Source organism: Paroedura picta, chromosome 17, assembly GCF_049243985.1.
Source record: "Paroedura picta isolate Pp20150507F chromosome 17, Ppicta_v3.0, whole genome shotgun sequence".
Classification (NCBI taxonomy): domain Eukaryota; kingdom Metazoa; phylum Chordata; class Lepidosauria; order Squamata; family Gekkonidae; genus Paroedura; species Paroedura picta.
Genome location: NC_135385.1, coordinates 21,175,869 through 21,190,659, shown reverse-complemented (window position 1 = coordinate 21,190,659; position 14,791 = coordinate 21,175,869). Strand labels below are relative to the sequence as shown.

The 14,791-nt window shown below is 50.4% G+C and overlaps 1 protein-coding gene and 2 long non-coding RNA genes across 7 annotated transcripts in view; 1 reads left to right on the top strand and 2 right to left on the bottom strand.

Moving 5' to 3' along the window:
* Positions 1–525: 525 nt before the first annotated feature.
* Positions 526–4,804, bottom strand: LOC143827326 (uncharacterized). 4 transcript variants are annotated; one of them, XR_013227259.1, is made up of 4 exons: positions 4,150–4,804; positions 2,485–2,665; positions 1,414–1,467; positions 526–768 (listed from the first exon to the last, which is right to left on the bottom strand). It is a non-coding gene; the product is annotated as an uncharacterized LOC143827326 (long non-coding RNA). The 4 variants fall into 4 exon arrangements; XR_013227260.1 differs by having other exon boundaries at positions 2,485–2,566; positions 4,150–4,791; XR_013227258.1 differs by lacking the exon at positions 4,150–4,804 and having other exon boundaries at positions 2,485–2,903.
* Positions 4,805–10,012: 5,208 nt separating this feature from the next.
* ZNF655 (zinc finger protein 655) lies at positions 10,013–13,239 on the top strand. The gene is made up of 3 exons (XM_077317155.1): positions 10,013–10,268; positions 11,041–11,167; positions 11,735–13,239. Exons 1-3 carry the CDS (start codon positions 10,098–10,100, stop codon positions 11,863–11,865), a joined length of 429 nt encoding a protein of 142 aa, XP_077173270.1. The 5' UTR covers positions 10,013–10,097; the 3' UTR covers positions 11,866–13,239.
* The window catches only part of LOC143827538 (uncharacterized), a 28,035-nt gene continuing 25,008 nt past the window's right edge, over positions 11,765–14,791 (bottom strand). Inside the window, exons 4-5 of one of the 2 annotated variants that reach the window (XR_013227345.1) lie at positions 14,309–14,529; positions 11,765–11,978 (exon numbers count right to left, since the gene is read on the bottom strand). This is a non-coding gene — a long non-coding RNA (uncharacterized LOC143827538). Of the gene's footprint in view, positions 11,979–13,683; positions 14,530–14,791 lie in introns of those variants that run through there. The other variant, XR_013227344.1, reaches the window with a different exon arrangement.

Genomic DNA, 14,791 nt, shown 5'->3' with positions numbered 1-14,791 from the left:
AGTCTTATTAGTGTGTAAGAGAGAGGAAGATGGTGCAGAGGGGCCCTCAGGTTACCATTGTCTAGCACTTTGTACATGTACAATGTCCAGTGCTGGACAATGGTAACCTGAGGGCCCCTCTGCACCATCTTCCTCTCTCTTACACACTAATAAGACTGGACACTGGACTTAGACAGATTCTGCCCCCATTATTTTGCCATGATATGAAACGGCGCATTCGCCTGTTAACGCCTGGATTTGCACAGATGGCACAGAAATTTTGGTCCCATTCATTGCGCATGTCCAGTAATGTACAAACAATTAGTACACTCTAGACACTACATGTGCTCACTTAAAACCACCTGTGTGTTTAACATCTGGATGCCTGCAAGGTGTTAAAAACCAAACTGATGTTGCACACCCTGTTGTACAGTCATTGTCAGATTCAGAAACTGCGCATTTCAGACCCAGGTGTACACCCCCCCCCAATTTGCCCACCCACCCACCCGTATTGCACATGACGAGACACAAAAAAAAAAAAAAAACTACACACAAAGGACACAAATTTTATTTCTGCCACCTATAGTCAGAAGCCACACTTCTGCCCTCACAGGCAGTCTCTTGCTGCCAAACAAATCCGGCAATGCTGCAAAGAAAAAAACAAACATCTGGCACACTTGCTGTTCTCCCCAGACACGGCCTGTTCGGGACTTCTGTCCTTCCGGTGCTGGGAATCCGCACAGCCGGCTGTCCAAGGCTGTGTCGAGAACAGCGAGGATCTCTGCGCGCCTGCCAAAAGAGAGGAGCCGATTTGTTTACACTGAACAAACAGACAGGAGGGTACATTTCCACAAACTAATCTGACTTGGTTTCCTGTGACAGTTCTGTAAACTCTCTTTCACTGCCAAAGCTATTAGTGTGCCTGTTTTCCCTCAAGTATTGGCTGTCCCGCCAAGAGCTGTGCTACACAAAGTAGCCCAGCCTTGGGAGAAGCATTCTGGTGTCCTTGCACATGTTGAATGGTAGAAGATGAGCTGGTTCTTCTATGCCGCTTTTCTCTACCTGAAGGGGTCTCAAAGCAGCTTACAGTCGCCTTCCCTTTCCTCTCCCCACAACCCTGTGACGCTCAGACAGCCCTGATATGCCTGTTCAGTCAGAACAGCCTCATCAGTGCTGTGGCTAGCCAAAGGTCACCCAGCTAGTTGCATGTGGGGGAGTGCAGAATTGAACCCAGTTCGCCAGATTAGAAGTCCGCACTCCTAACCACTACACCAAGCAGGTACAGTGTAAGAATAAATATTGCTCGCTCTCTCTCTTGTGCAGATGACTGGGCTTCTATCTCACGGAGGGGATCGGCTTCCCTGGTCCAGTGGGCCTCTAGTGTCAGTGAGAAAGACAGATGTATAAATAATGTGAATGCAGGGAACCACTCACCCCTCAGGCACGCTAGCAGCTTCTGTCTCCTGTTCACTCCTCTGTAGGCTTCGGCTTGATAAAGAACAGAAAGGCATCATCATTAGTAATGTCACCCTTCCAAACAGAATCTAGTAGAGTGAGGCTGAGAACAGCTCTGTCAGGGTTCAGACAGGCCCAAGACCTGCATGTGGAGGAGTGGGAGATCAAACCCTGCCACTCTTATCCACAACACTATGCGGGAACAGTAATGGATCCTGGCAAAGGGGGCCTGGCTACAGCAGCCTCTCTGGCCAACTCCCCAGCCCCAGATGTCGGGGAATCCAGAACTGTGACTGCTGTTCTCAGACGACACGTCCGAAATGCTCAAGCACTCCTCACGGCCTGGCGTTGGCAGTCGCACAGGCCCAGGGAAGTTCCTGCCCTCCTGGTCTCGGTGCCAGTCCTGGGTGGGATTATGGGGAGCGGCCAAAGCTCAGCAGGGCACAAGGCCATGGAGTCTGCCTTCCAGGGCGGCTCTTTCCCCCTGGGGATCGGTGGGAATTGCAGACCTGTCAGCCCCAGTGTCCCCTTCCCCCTCTGCCCAAACGTTCAGGTTGCCAAGTCCTCCCCGGGAGATCTGGGCCTGCCCTGGAGCCCCCCGCCAGGAGGCTGGCACCCCAGCAAGCAGAGAGGCTCCATCCCTGCTGTGGGCCGAGCACGAAAAGCAGCGTCCCTCCGTCCTCCCCTTTGGGGGCTCCCCCTCTGCCCTGCCCTGGCGGCCCCCGGGTGGCCTGCCAACGCCCCGCCCCACACAACAGCCCTGCAGGGAGGGCCCGTCCCCGCCCGCCAGCCCTGCCCGGGGCCTCGCTTCCCACCAAAGGCCCCCCCCCGGCCTCCCCCCGCGGCCCTTGACGGGGGGCCTCCCGGGCGCGTCTTGGGGGGCGAAAGGGACCCCGGAAGGGCGAGGAGGAGGAGAGGCGGACGGGGCGGCAAGCATGACCTACCTCCCGGAAGCGCCACGCCGAGGAACAGAGGCCGCGACCGGAAGCGAGGCCCCTTTCATACGGCCCCGCCCCCCGCCGCCTCAGCCAATCGCGAGGCGCGCCTTACCCAATCGCCTCGAACGACGCCACAGACTCTCTTCCGATTGGCCGGACTCTTCCGACTCCCCTCCTTCAACTTTGATTGACGCCTGAGGAAGAGCGACGGGGAGAGGAACGACCTTTGTCGACTGGGCGAAGCGAGGGCTTTTGGGTAGTGTAGTCTCTGACTGGAGACGGACTGCCGACCGCTAGACTCCGAGGGAGAGGAATGGACTACAATTCCCGGCATGCAAAGCAGCCATTAGTAGTGCGCATGTTCCCTTGTATCTTCTGTCGGGAAGAGGACTACGGTTCCCGGCATTCCCACCCACAAATGTAGTGCGCATGCTCGCGTGTGTCTACGGATGAAGAAAGGACTACATTTCCCGGCAATCTCTGCTTTCCGCGTAGTGCGCATGGCTGAGGACTTAGTGGGAAATGAACAGGCCGCCTCCATTATTAACTGCGTATTTTCCCAATTTGGCCGCAAGACGGCAGCACTTCCTATCCCTCACATAGCCCAGTCGTCTCGTCCCCCATATATTCTGGCCGTCAATGGAGATACATAGCAGGTGCTGCCCTCTGGCGGACACACTGGGAAAATACGCGGATAAAAGGGGTCCGCGGCTCCCACCAAATGGCTAGATTGAGAACTGCAGGACCAAGATGAGGAAGGGGAGATGGGCTGCCCCTCAGCGGCTCAGCTCAAAATGGACAGGTGGTGCTCCCCTTTGCATAACAAATAAATCTAAATAAATAAATATTAAATAAAAGTCCATAAAGGATATACTGCAACTGAGAGCGGGCCGCGCGTCTCCGTTCGGGACTACAATTCCCGGCATTCCCTGCTGGCCTGCGTAGTGCGCATGACTGGGGACTTAGTGGGAAAAGAGGCGGCTGCCTCCCCTCTTAACGGCGTATTTTCCCAATTAGGCCGCCAGACGGCAGCACTTTCTATCCCTTGTATACGCTGGTCGTCTCCTCTCCTTTAGCCGTGCTTTTTCTCAACTCGGAAGAGTATATTCCTATTCATATCCATCCATAATCTGTTCGTCAATGGAGTTGCATAGCAGGTGCTGCCGTCTGGCGGCCAAGTTCGGAAAATACGCGGATAAAGGCCGCTAGTCTCCGCGTATGGGGACTACTATTCCCGGCATTCCCTGCTGCCGGGCGTAGTGCGCATGATCGCCTGTGTCCGCGGGTGGGGAAAGGACTACTATTCCCGGCAATCCCTGCTGCCCTGCGTATTGCGCATGCTCGCCAGTGTCCGCGCCTGGGGAAAGAACTACTTTTCCCGGCATTCCTTGCTGCCTCGCGTAGTGCGCATGCTCTTTTGTGTCCGCGGTTGGGGAAAGAACTACTATTCCCGGCATTCCCTGCTGCCCTGCGTAATGCGCATGCTCGCCTGTGTCCGCGGGTGGGGAAAGGACTACTATTCCCGGCAATCCCTGCTGCCCTGCGTATTGCGCATGCTCGCCTGTGTCCGCGGGTGGGGAAAGAACTACTTTTCCCGGCATTCCTTGCTGCCTCGCGTAGTGCGCATGCTCTTTTGTGTCCGCGGTTGGGGAAAGAACTACTATTCCCGGCATTCCCTGCTGCCCTGCGTAATGCGCATGCTCGCTTGTGTCCGCGGGTGGGGAAAGGACTACTATTCCCGGCACTCCCTGCTGCCTCGCGTCATGCGCATGCTCACCTGTGTCCGCGGGTGGGGAAAGGACTACTATTCCCGGCATTCCCTGCTGCCCTGCGTAGTGCGCATGCTCGCCTGTGTCCGCGGGTGAGGAAAGGACTCCAATTCCCGGCATTCTCTTCTGAATGGCGTTGGGGTTTTTCTGCATCCGTGTCGCCCCGGATTTGGTTATGTTGGATAGTCCGGCAACTAACCGCTTCTCGGAACGACTGGAAATACGGTCCTAGTTTCCGACCGAGTCTCTTATCCAGGGTACCGTGCCCTAAGAGGTAGGAAAACAGTACGGCTCCCCGCCACTACATTTCCGATGCATTATGCCCTAAGAGGCAGGAAAGTAGTACACTCCTCGACATTTCCGGTGCGTGATGGACCCCGCTGAGGGGTTCCACGCAGCCTTGACGCTCCAGCTCTGCATTGCGTGGGAGGGAAGAGCGGCGGCGACGGTGCATCTTGACTCTCCCCCCCCCTTGACTTTTACAACCTTCCAGAAGGGGAGGGAGGGAGGAGGCGCGGGGTCTCCCTGCGTGCAAAGGGCGCCCTGTAATTAGAAAAGCCGCCCTCGAAAGCCAACCCGGCAAATCTCTCACCCCCGCCACGGTGCTGCTAGGTTTCTGCTTGCGGGGAGCCTCTGCTAAGGGAAGCGGGAACGGGCGAGAACTCCGTCCCCTCCTGCAGGGCAAAGACCGGGAAAAGGAGATTTGCTGCCCTCCTGTGGCCACAAAAAAGACTGCGCGGTCAAGCTGAGACATGCATAGGAGGTGCTGCCGACTGGTGGCCACCCTCAGGAATTACATGGCTGAAATTAATAAAATCAGAGTCCAGTAGCTGAAATTGTAAAGTGCTCTAGGAGCGGCCGTTTGCATACTTCTCAGGGGAGATAAAGGTCGGGGGCTGGGGAGAATCGGACCCCAAGGAGTTGAATTTCTGTGCCACATGGTGCATTGCTCGGGCACCCCCTCATGCTCAGACCCAGCAGCCAGAGGATTTGTAAATAAAGACCCAGGTTTTGATTTTGCCCCTCTAAAATAAGCCCCTGGTGTGGAAAAGGCCCACACTTCAGTCAGGTCTTGGCTGACCACTGCGGCATTAGGTGGGCCCTGCTGGTCTCCTTCGGGGCTATTCTTCTCCTGCCTCCCCCCTCCCCAAACAGAAAAGCAAGCACCAGCTGTGCCTTCTTCTCCCTCCAGCCGACCAAACCCCGGAGTCCTTCTGGGATTGGGGGCCGAGGCCCCTCTCTAAGGGATGTCCCAGGTCTGGTAGGGGCATGCTGTTCCAATCCAAAGTAAGGTCCCCAACATTTTACAGGACTCTAGAGGAAGAATAGCAGACGCTATGCAGCTGAAGGAAAGACGGAGGCCAAGGTGCTTCATGGGGATCATGGTGTGTGTGTGTTTGTATACATACATACATACATACATACATACATACATACATACATACATACATACATACATACATACATACATACATATTCATTAACTCAATCTCAAATCAACACAAACAAATCCACTTTCTTCCCCTTTATCTTTGGTGTCTGTTAACGATATTCATTAATATGAATATGAACGATCTAGGGCAAAAGAAGAAGGGGACGACAGAGAATGAGGTCGCTGGATGGAGTCACTGAAGCAGTGGGTGTGAACTTAAATGGACTCCGGGGAATGGTAGAGGACAGGAAGGCCTGGAGGATTATTGTCCATGGGGTCGCGATGGGTCAGACACGACTTCACACCTAACAACAATGATATTAATTATGCTAGATGTTGATTTATCCTCACACACCTATATACATGAACTGGTTTCTTCCATTTCATCACATTGTATCTGAGGAATCATGTGTGCACACGCAAGCTCATATCTTGAATAAAAATGTGCTGCTCTTAAAGTTGCCACTGGAGTCTTTTTTCAGAATCAAGACCTACTCTCTTGATTCATATATCACAGTGACCCTCATGAAGAACCTTTGCAACACTATTCCTTTTAGTCACATGGCATCTGCTCTTTCTCTAGGAAACCCTGTAATGAGGTGAGATTGGGGATAAGAGCCTTTGCCATGCGCCAATTTTAGGAAGCACATGCCCCTGCAGCCATCTCGTCGGCCTGAGTGGATGGTTGGATGGCGATGCTAGCTAGAAGAATACAAGTTTGGCTTTTTGAATTATTATTAGGCGGCGGGAAACCATAGTCGTCCTAGGATGAGACCAGCAGGACCCAGCTAATAATATAGTTGACAGCCAATACCTCAATCCATGGTTGGCATATTCAACCCCAGGTGCTTATGTTAAAGACCAAAATAAAAACCTGGGCCTTTAAAAAGAAATTCTCCTCCACCTAATATGCGTCTGAGCAGATATTAGCTCAGCCGTTCAGTTATCGGTGTTAACAGCCGACTACAGCATCCCCTGGTCTTTGTCACACACTTTTCAATTGACTATCAGATTCAGATACTTTTATTGGCATAAGATTTGATATACTTAAAACAAAATTTAAAACAGAAACATACACATGGACAGTAATAAGGCCTTATGCCATATAGCCCATCTGCAGCACAGATAGATTCGTTCTCGAGATAGTTGACAGGATTTTTGCGAGGTCCACTGTGAAGACTCCTTTACACTCAGCAACATCTTCACTAAATGTTTCTCATCGCTGCACAGATACTTCAGTTTTCCCATAAAGCCCCCCAGATAATGATGGAACACCTAAAATCTGGGGCAGTTGAATAATAGGTGGCCAAGGGAATCTGGTACATTGCACCCGTGAAGACAGCTTCTCTCTTTTTGAGGGATTTGAAGGAAGCATCCTCTTGGTAGGTTTGAAGGGAAGATGTTTAGGCGTGCAAGGAGAAACACTTGCAGATATAGGTGCATTGATTTATAAGACCAGGAGATGTCCCAATGGCCTGGTGAACAGATCTTGTGGGTTGATGTGCCTATTATCTGAATATCCTGGTCGTCTAGTCTTATAGTGATCAGTTTCAGGACTGTGCTCTCATCATAATTAACTAGAGTAGATAGATCTAATCCTAAGCAACGATGTTTATGAAAAATTACTTCGTTAAAGCCCTTAGTAAAATAGGGATCTCCTAAAGTGTTAGAAAGAAGAGATAGTGGAAATGAATGGAAGTGGATTTTTAACCAGTATTTGAATGTACAAAGCCAGGCTCTGGTTTCTAGTGTCTGTTGACCAAGCTCCGCTAAGAGGGTATGGTTTGCCACACAATTTGGTACATCCAACAATTGCCTAAAAGAGGTAGATTGACATGTCAACTTTGTTGCTGAATGCACCGATCCAAATTGGGCTTCCAAAAAGCAGTTGGGGGATTATTTTAGCTGCATAGATTTTTCATTGCGGCCGAGAAATTCCTATTACACGTCTGGTGGAAAAATTTTGCCAGTATAGCCAGTTGCCCCTTAGAGCAGTGGTCCCCAACCTTTTTATCACCGGGGACCACTCAACGCCAGGGACCACTCACCGGGGACCACTCAATGCCTTTTACTGAGGCCCGGTGGGGGGGGGGGTAGTTTACTCCTCTACTCTCAACCACTGCCCTAACGCTCTCTGATCACTATGGTAATGTTTAAACACCCCTTCAAAATAAGATACAGACATGCCACAACAATGAACATAAGGAACATTTTATTTTCATGGAAATTTTAACTCATGACAATGACAAATCTATTGGGCCCTTAATGGACCGCCCGCAGGCTGATGGCCAGAGAGAACACACGAAGCAGGCAGTTGCAGTAAAAAGGCCCCCCTGAGCACATGGCTCAGCTTTATTTATACAGAGGTAGACAAAGAACATTCCTGAGGAGCGTGTGTGAACCCAATTGGTCAGGTCATACGAAACCCCTAGCAAGAGATCAGCGGACATTCCATGACCTTATATGGCATAAAGCCAAAACCTAATTAACTTGGAGAGCAATCCGAGGTTCGGCCATTAAGGGGAGTGGTTTGCCAGCCTCCCGGCCTGGTCAAAACCAGGACTACACAAATCAATGGGAAACCTGAGCTTGTTTCTCTGCAACGAGATAGTCCCATCTGGGAGTGATGGGAGACAATGACACCCAAAGTGTGTTGTAAAGGGCCGGGGGGGGGGGGGTGGAGAAGGCATCCTTCAGGGCCCACCTCCAATTAGTCGAAGGATCACAGGTGGTCTGCGGCCCACAGGTTGGGGATCGCTACCTTAGAGGATTTGACAAATTTCTCTATATGGTAGGTCCACTTATTGTTATAGCTAAAATTCATACCAATATATTTTAAGTGATATACTTACTCGATTTGATTGCCTCTCACCTTCCACTGGTATTTATGTCTAGCTTTCTCCTCCACCTAATATGTGGACCACAGCATCTGGTCTTTATCACACACTTTTCGATTTACCATTGAGATAGATAGGAGGTGCTGCCGCCTGGCGGCCATCCTGAGGACGTACACGGTTGAAATTGGGCAAATGCCTTCATTGGGCTGGCAGCATATCCTCTCCTAATCTCGCTGTCCCAGCGGGGCCACGATCAGGGCTTTCTCCATCGACTTCGAGTTCTTTGCCGCCTGAAAATAGGAAGGCGGAGGACAAAGCACGAGTTTCCGCACGGACCACTAATAACTGAGCACCGGGTCCCTAAGGCAAAGAGGGCAAAGGTCATCCGTAGACCTGTAGTATACACTTCCGGCCGAATCGGGAGAGTCGCACGGGGCTTTCTCCGTCCGTGTCGTCTCCTAGGAGGAGGAGAGCGGAGAAAGGGCCTCTCGGGGTTTATGCTGAAAGTATTCCGCATCCCCATAGTGTTTTTCACACCCCCGAAAGGGGATCTTTCCATCCAGAATTGTATGGAACGAGCGAAGTTGCAGCACGCGTTTCCACACGGACCTCTAACAAGTGAGCACCGGGTTCCTAAGCAACGGCGTAGGTGAAGGTCAAACTGGAAATGGCAATTGGCACTTCCCAAAGGACGAGTTTCCGCACGGACCTCCAATGCATGAGCACCGGGTTTGTACGGCGGAGTGGGATTTGTAATGTACACTTCCGGTCAGACTGTGTGAGAGTCGGAAAAACCGAGAAGAAGGTTTCCTCACGAACCACTTAATCCTGGGCCTTTTATAAAATAAAACCACATTCTCCCCCGCTTGATATTTCAATGAGCAAGTTTTTAACTCAGCCGTTTAGTTACGTCGATGCACGAGTTTCCGCACGGACCACTAATAACTGAGCACCGGATCTCTAAGGGAAAGAGGTAGATTAAGGTCATCCATAGGCCTGTAGTATACACTTCCGGTCGATGTCGGAGCGTCTCAGAGCCGGACCACTTATGCAGCGCACATAGTGGCCCGTCCACTTCCGGTCCGGGAAGGACGTCGCTGTGGGCTTTCTGAGTCCACGCAACATTAACGCTCCAGATGTGTGTTAGGGCGGATTAGATGATCCTTCAAACTTTATGATTAAAGCAAATTAAAACCTCGCCCCCATTAAATACTTTTTCCCCAATCATTGTCATTCAGTATTCAAATTAATTGGGTTGGAGCCTTTACGCCCATTTAGCCATGCAGTTACCTATGTTGGCTGCCAGAGGGCAGCCTTTCCGTGCCCTTGTGATTTTTCCCATTTTTAAATATGGATCGGTGCTGCCGTCTGGCGGCCACTCTGGGAAGCGACGGGGCTGAATGCGGGCAAAGGCTCCCGCCTAAGCGCCCATGATAAAGACCAGGGAAAGATCTGCTGCCATCTCGTGGCCGCTTTCTGAAACAACGCCCAAGCGAAGGCATGCATGCCCGAGGCGGCCTTTGCGAGACCATCCTGCGAAAGGGCCTCGTTACGGACCTCTAACAAGTGAGCACCGGGCTCCTAAGGCAAAGAGGTAGAGAAAAGTCATGCAGGGGTTTGCAATGGCACTTCCGGCGAAGTGGGACATCGCCGCGGGCTTTTGGTCGTGCCTGGCCCGGCGGCTGCCATGGCCTCCCAGGCGCGGGAGCTCCGCGGAGAACAGCGGCCTGGGGCGGATCGCGGCCTGCCTCGCCTGGGGTGCGCGGGCGGATTTGGGGGCGCCTCCTCCGGCCTGGCTGGCGTCGTCGGGCTCCCGGCGGCCGTGTCTCGGGGGTCCGGCCGGGGCCAGGCGGAGCTGGTGAGTCCGGGCGGGGAGCTTTCGGAGATCTGTTCTACTGAGGGGAGGTGGGGATCTGGCCTACATGAAATGCGTTAGAGGTTTGCCAAGAGAGCTGATAAATGGGACTATTGCCTTTTAACCACAGGTCCCCAACTAGTGCCCACGGGCACCATGGCTCCTGCCAGCACCTTTCTTAGCCCCCCCCTCAAGTTATTTGGGAAAGTGGGAGATGCCAAGTGTCACAGCCCTCCTCCCCAGACCCTTGCACCCTTGTTGAGTGGAGCAGGGGGGTTAGGCTTCTTGCTGGATGATTTGGGATCCCCTGCTGTCAATCAGCCTTGCAGGATTGTCACAAGAGAGCTGCAGGGGGACGTTTGGGTTGTGATTTTGGATCAGGTGGCGTTCTGGCTGTCTCCGTCTGTAGAGGGTATCATCAGGTGCCTCCTTTCCTGGCCTGGATGAGTTCTCTTGGAGTAAAACCAACAAGGCAAGACTTCTAGGAGTCTGCCGAAGTTAGCAGAACTTCTGCTTAGCCCCTTCAAGAGTAGTAGCAGCAATATGGACCATTTGTCAAGTGCAACATATGTACAGCAAGGAAGTGATGCAAATCCTTATCCTCCCTCCTGTCTGTCAAAGACTCAGCCTTTGAGAAAAGCACCCATCTGAGATGCTGAATGTCCGTGCAAATCAGTGTGTGTGGGGGGGTCTTAGTGCAGAGATCCTGGCCACACGCTCACCCAGAGCCCATCGATCCTGATTCACTAGGAAGGAAATGGTTTTCTGATTGCAGGGGCCGGTGTCTTTTGAGGAGGTGGCCGTGGACTTGACCCTGGAGGAATGGGCCTTGCTGGATCCATGCCAGAGATCCCTGTACCGGGAAGTCATGCTGGAGAATTATGGGCTGGTGATCGCTCTGGGTAAGAATCCCTTTAGTACCCACTCAAGGGACAGATCTCTCCTGTTACAGTTGCTTGTAAATGAAGCAGGAAATGGTTAGTGGGGGTAATGCCCTGGGTGACCCTCCTCTATTTTTCTGGCAAGTCATTTTCTGAGGTCACCTTCCAGAAAGGAGAGTCGTGGTCTGTGGTTCCTTGTCAGACCCAGGTGAGATGTTAAAAAGACAGCTCTGTGATGCTTGTTGATTCTTTATTACTCTGGTTAAGAGACTGGAATCTCTTGTGATATTTGCCAGTTCATGGTGATGATGCCTAGATCTTGTTGTGGGTGAGAAGATTTGGATTCCCCGAATCATTTTCTAATCCAGACTCTAAGGAATGTGGTGGTTTTGAGAAAGGGCCACATCTTTGGGGTAGAGCACCTCTTTTGCAGCAGGTTCTCATTTCCACCTTCAACATCTTTAGCTAAGGAGGCTTCAAAATAGCCCTCTTGCCCGAGATCGTGGAAAGACAGAGGCAGTAGGAGTACTCAGTGCTGGGTCAGTGGTTTGACTAGGCACTTGGCTTGTCTCTTTTTCTTTCCTGCAGGATGCTGGGGTTTCACACCTGCTATCATCTCCTGGCTGAGGGAAGAAGGCCTTCTCCAGAGCTCTTCACAAAACCTTCAGTCAACAGGTATATGCTTAGATGCTTCATGGGGGACCCCTTTGACTACCTGAAAGCATGTCTGATCAGCAAGAAAAGTGTGGCTCTAATCAGAAAATTGCTACAGAAATGGTAGATCTGAGGAAGCCCCAAAGAGAGTCATACAGAGATACATCAGGCAGCACATCTAGAGGTAAAGGAAGAAAGCAATTGATTATTTTCTATTACCCCCTTTTTGTAATACTCAGCAATTGTTATCAAGTCTGAAGGCAAATAACAAAAATGAGGGGGGAAATGATCAATAACTAACCAAGTACGAGTCCAGTGGCACCTTTAAAACCAAACTCATCACATTCTGGCTATAAGATTTTGTCTGCAGACATACTTTATTTAAACTATTCTTGAATGTGTTACAATTTGAGGCTTCAGGGGTAGCAGCATCGCAGCTAACTAGAATCCTGTTGACAGCAGTCAAAGAATAGTGACCTTATTTCCCATCGGAGAATCCATACAGGAGAGAAGCCTTATAAGTGCTCAGAGTGCGGAAAGGGTTTCCGTGAACGCGGTGTCTTCAATTCACACCAAAGAATCCATACTGGAGAGAAACCATATCAGTGCTCAGAGTGTGGGAAGAGCTTCCGGAAGACCAGCACCCTCAGTACTCATAGAAGAATCCATAGAAGAGAGAAAATTTAAGTGCTCAGACGGGAGGAGAAGTTTCAAGGAGAATACCTCCCCCATTTCCCATCAAAGAGACCATACATCTGAGAAAACAGAACACTGCTCAGGAGTGTGGAAAGAGTATTCCAGTTTTAGGAATGGGTGGTTGTTTTTGTTGTTAGTTGCAAAGTCGTGTCCGACCCATCACGACCCCATGGACAATGATCCTCCAGGCCTTCCTGTCCTCCACCATTCCCCGGAGCCCATTTAAGTTCGCACCGACTGCTTCAGTGACTCCATCCAGCTACCTCATTCTCTGTCGCCCCCTTCTTCTTTTGCCCTCCCAGCATTAGGCTCTTCTCCAGGGAGTCCTTCCTTCTCATGAGATGGCCAAAGTATTTGAGCTTAATCTTCAGGATCTGGCCTTCTAAGGGGCAGTCAGGGCTGATCTCCTCTAGTAGCGATCCCCAACCTGTAGGCCGCAGACCACATGTGGTCCGTCGACTAATTGGAGGTGGGCCGCGAAGGACGCCTTCTCCCCGCCCCCCCCCGCCGGCCCTTTACAACGCACTTTGGGTGTCATTGTCTCCCATCACTCCCAGATGGGACTATCTCGTTGCAGAGAAACAAGCTCAGGGTTCCCATTGATTGGTCATTGTCATGAGTTAAAATTTCCATGAAAATAAAATGTTCCTTATGTTCATTGTTGTGGCGTGTCTGTATCTTATTTTGAAGGGATGTTTAAACATTACCATAGCAATCACAGAGCGTTAGGGCAGTGGTTGAAAGTAGAGGAGTAAACTACTCCCCCCCCCCCCCGGGACTCAGTAAAATTGTCAAGCGTTGAGTGGTCCCTGGTGATAAAAAGGTTGGGGACCACTGTCCTCTAGGACTGACCGGTTTGTTTGCCTTGCAGTCCAAGGGACTCGCAAGAGTCTTCTCCAGCACCAGAGTTCAAAAGCCTCAATTCTTTGACGCTCGGCCTTCCTTATGGTCCAACTTTCACAGCCATACATTGCAACTGGGAATACCATAGCCTTGACTAGACGTACTTGACTATTTGTTTTTATTTCACTAGCAGAGCTAAATTTCTAAACCCACTGCTTTGTAAAGGAGAACAGCAATCTGACGTAGTTAAGGTAGTGTTTTTTTTCTCAACATACCAGAATTAATTAACTCCGTTGCAAAATTTTTACAACTTGCAGTAAGGTATTGTGAGCGTGCAGGTACCCTGTGTAAAGTACAATATGTTCTCTGGTATACTTTGTTTATATCGCAGCAGGACCTTCTGTATATGGTTTCCTTACTGTACCTCTTTTATACATATGCCAGTAAAGGCTTTGGTTTTTGTAAAAGAAAAGCATGAATGAATTCATGATACATAAATAAAATGTAATCTAACACTTTTGTGTCCTCAATGCTCATGGATTATTGTATGCCTAAATGGCTGAGATGCATTGAAGAAGAGATCAGACCTATGGGTATTTCCTTAGATTCTTTATTCATGCCAACTGAATCATAAGCACAGATGCCAAAAACAAATTAACGGAACTGACTTGCTATCTTGAAACAGCTTTATACTGAGTCCCTCAAAGTCTGCATTCTCTGCTTAGGCTGGCGGCATCCCTCCTGAGGCTCAGGCAGAGATTTCCCCCATCCCCTACAGCTTAGCCTTTTGAACTGGAGATGCCAGGGATTGAACCTGGGACTTCCTGCATGCCAAGCAGGCTCTCTACCGCCAAGCCCTAATGCAGTTGGTTCTTAAGAGCATAGAGATTCAGAGGATGATAAAAATAGCTTCTGACATGGAGGATGGAGGAAATGGTAAATGGGAAGGTAAGAGTGCTTCTCTCTAACCTTGCTCATAGAAAACTGCAGGCCTTCACCTCCTGGCATTCTTAACCGATCACGGGGCAGTATCCTTGGCACGTTCCAGAATGTGAGTTCCAGGTCCTCCAATACTAGTCAGGTTATGCCTCTTCTCACTCCACGTAGGACTACGCAAATTGTTGTATGCCTTCCCAAGACACAGAGGGGCTGTTCCTACCTGCACCAGCAGGGTGGTCAGAGCTCAGCTCCTACAATGAAAGGACAAATTAGAAAGATCTGAGGTACAGAATCCTTAAAGAAAAAAGTAAACTGGATCTAAGGCATTGGATTTGAAAGGTACGGTTCTTTTTCCAGATTAAATTAAATGCGCTCACATAGAAAATAATCCCGTACAAATCCAGTCACTGTAACTGAATAAGAGGAGCAATATCCTACATGGCCGCTGCACGCATCCAGATATTACTTTTTTTGTTTCTATATAAAAGTCACAGAATAGAAAACTGATACACT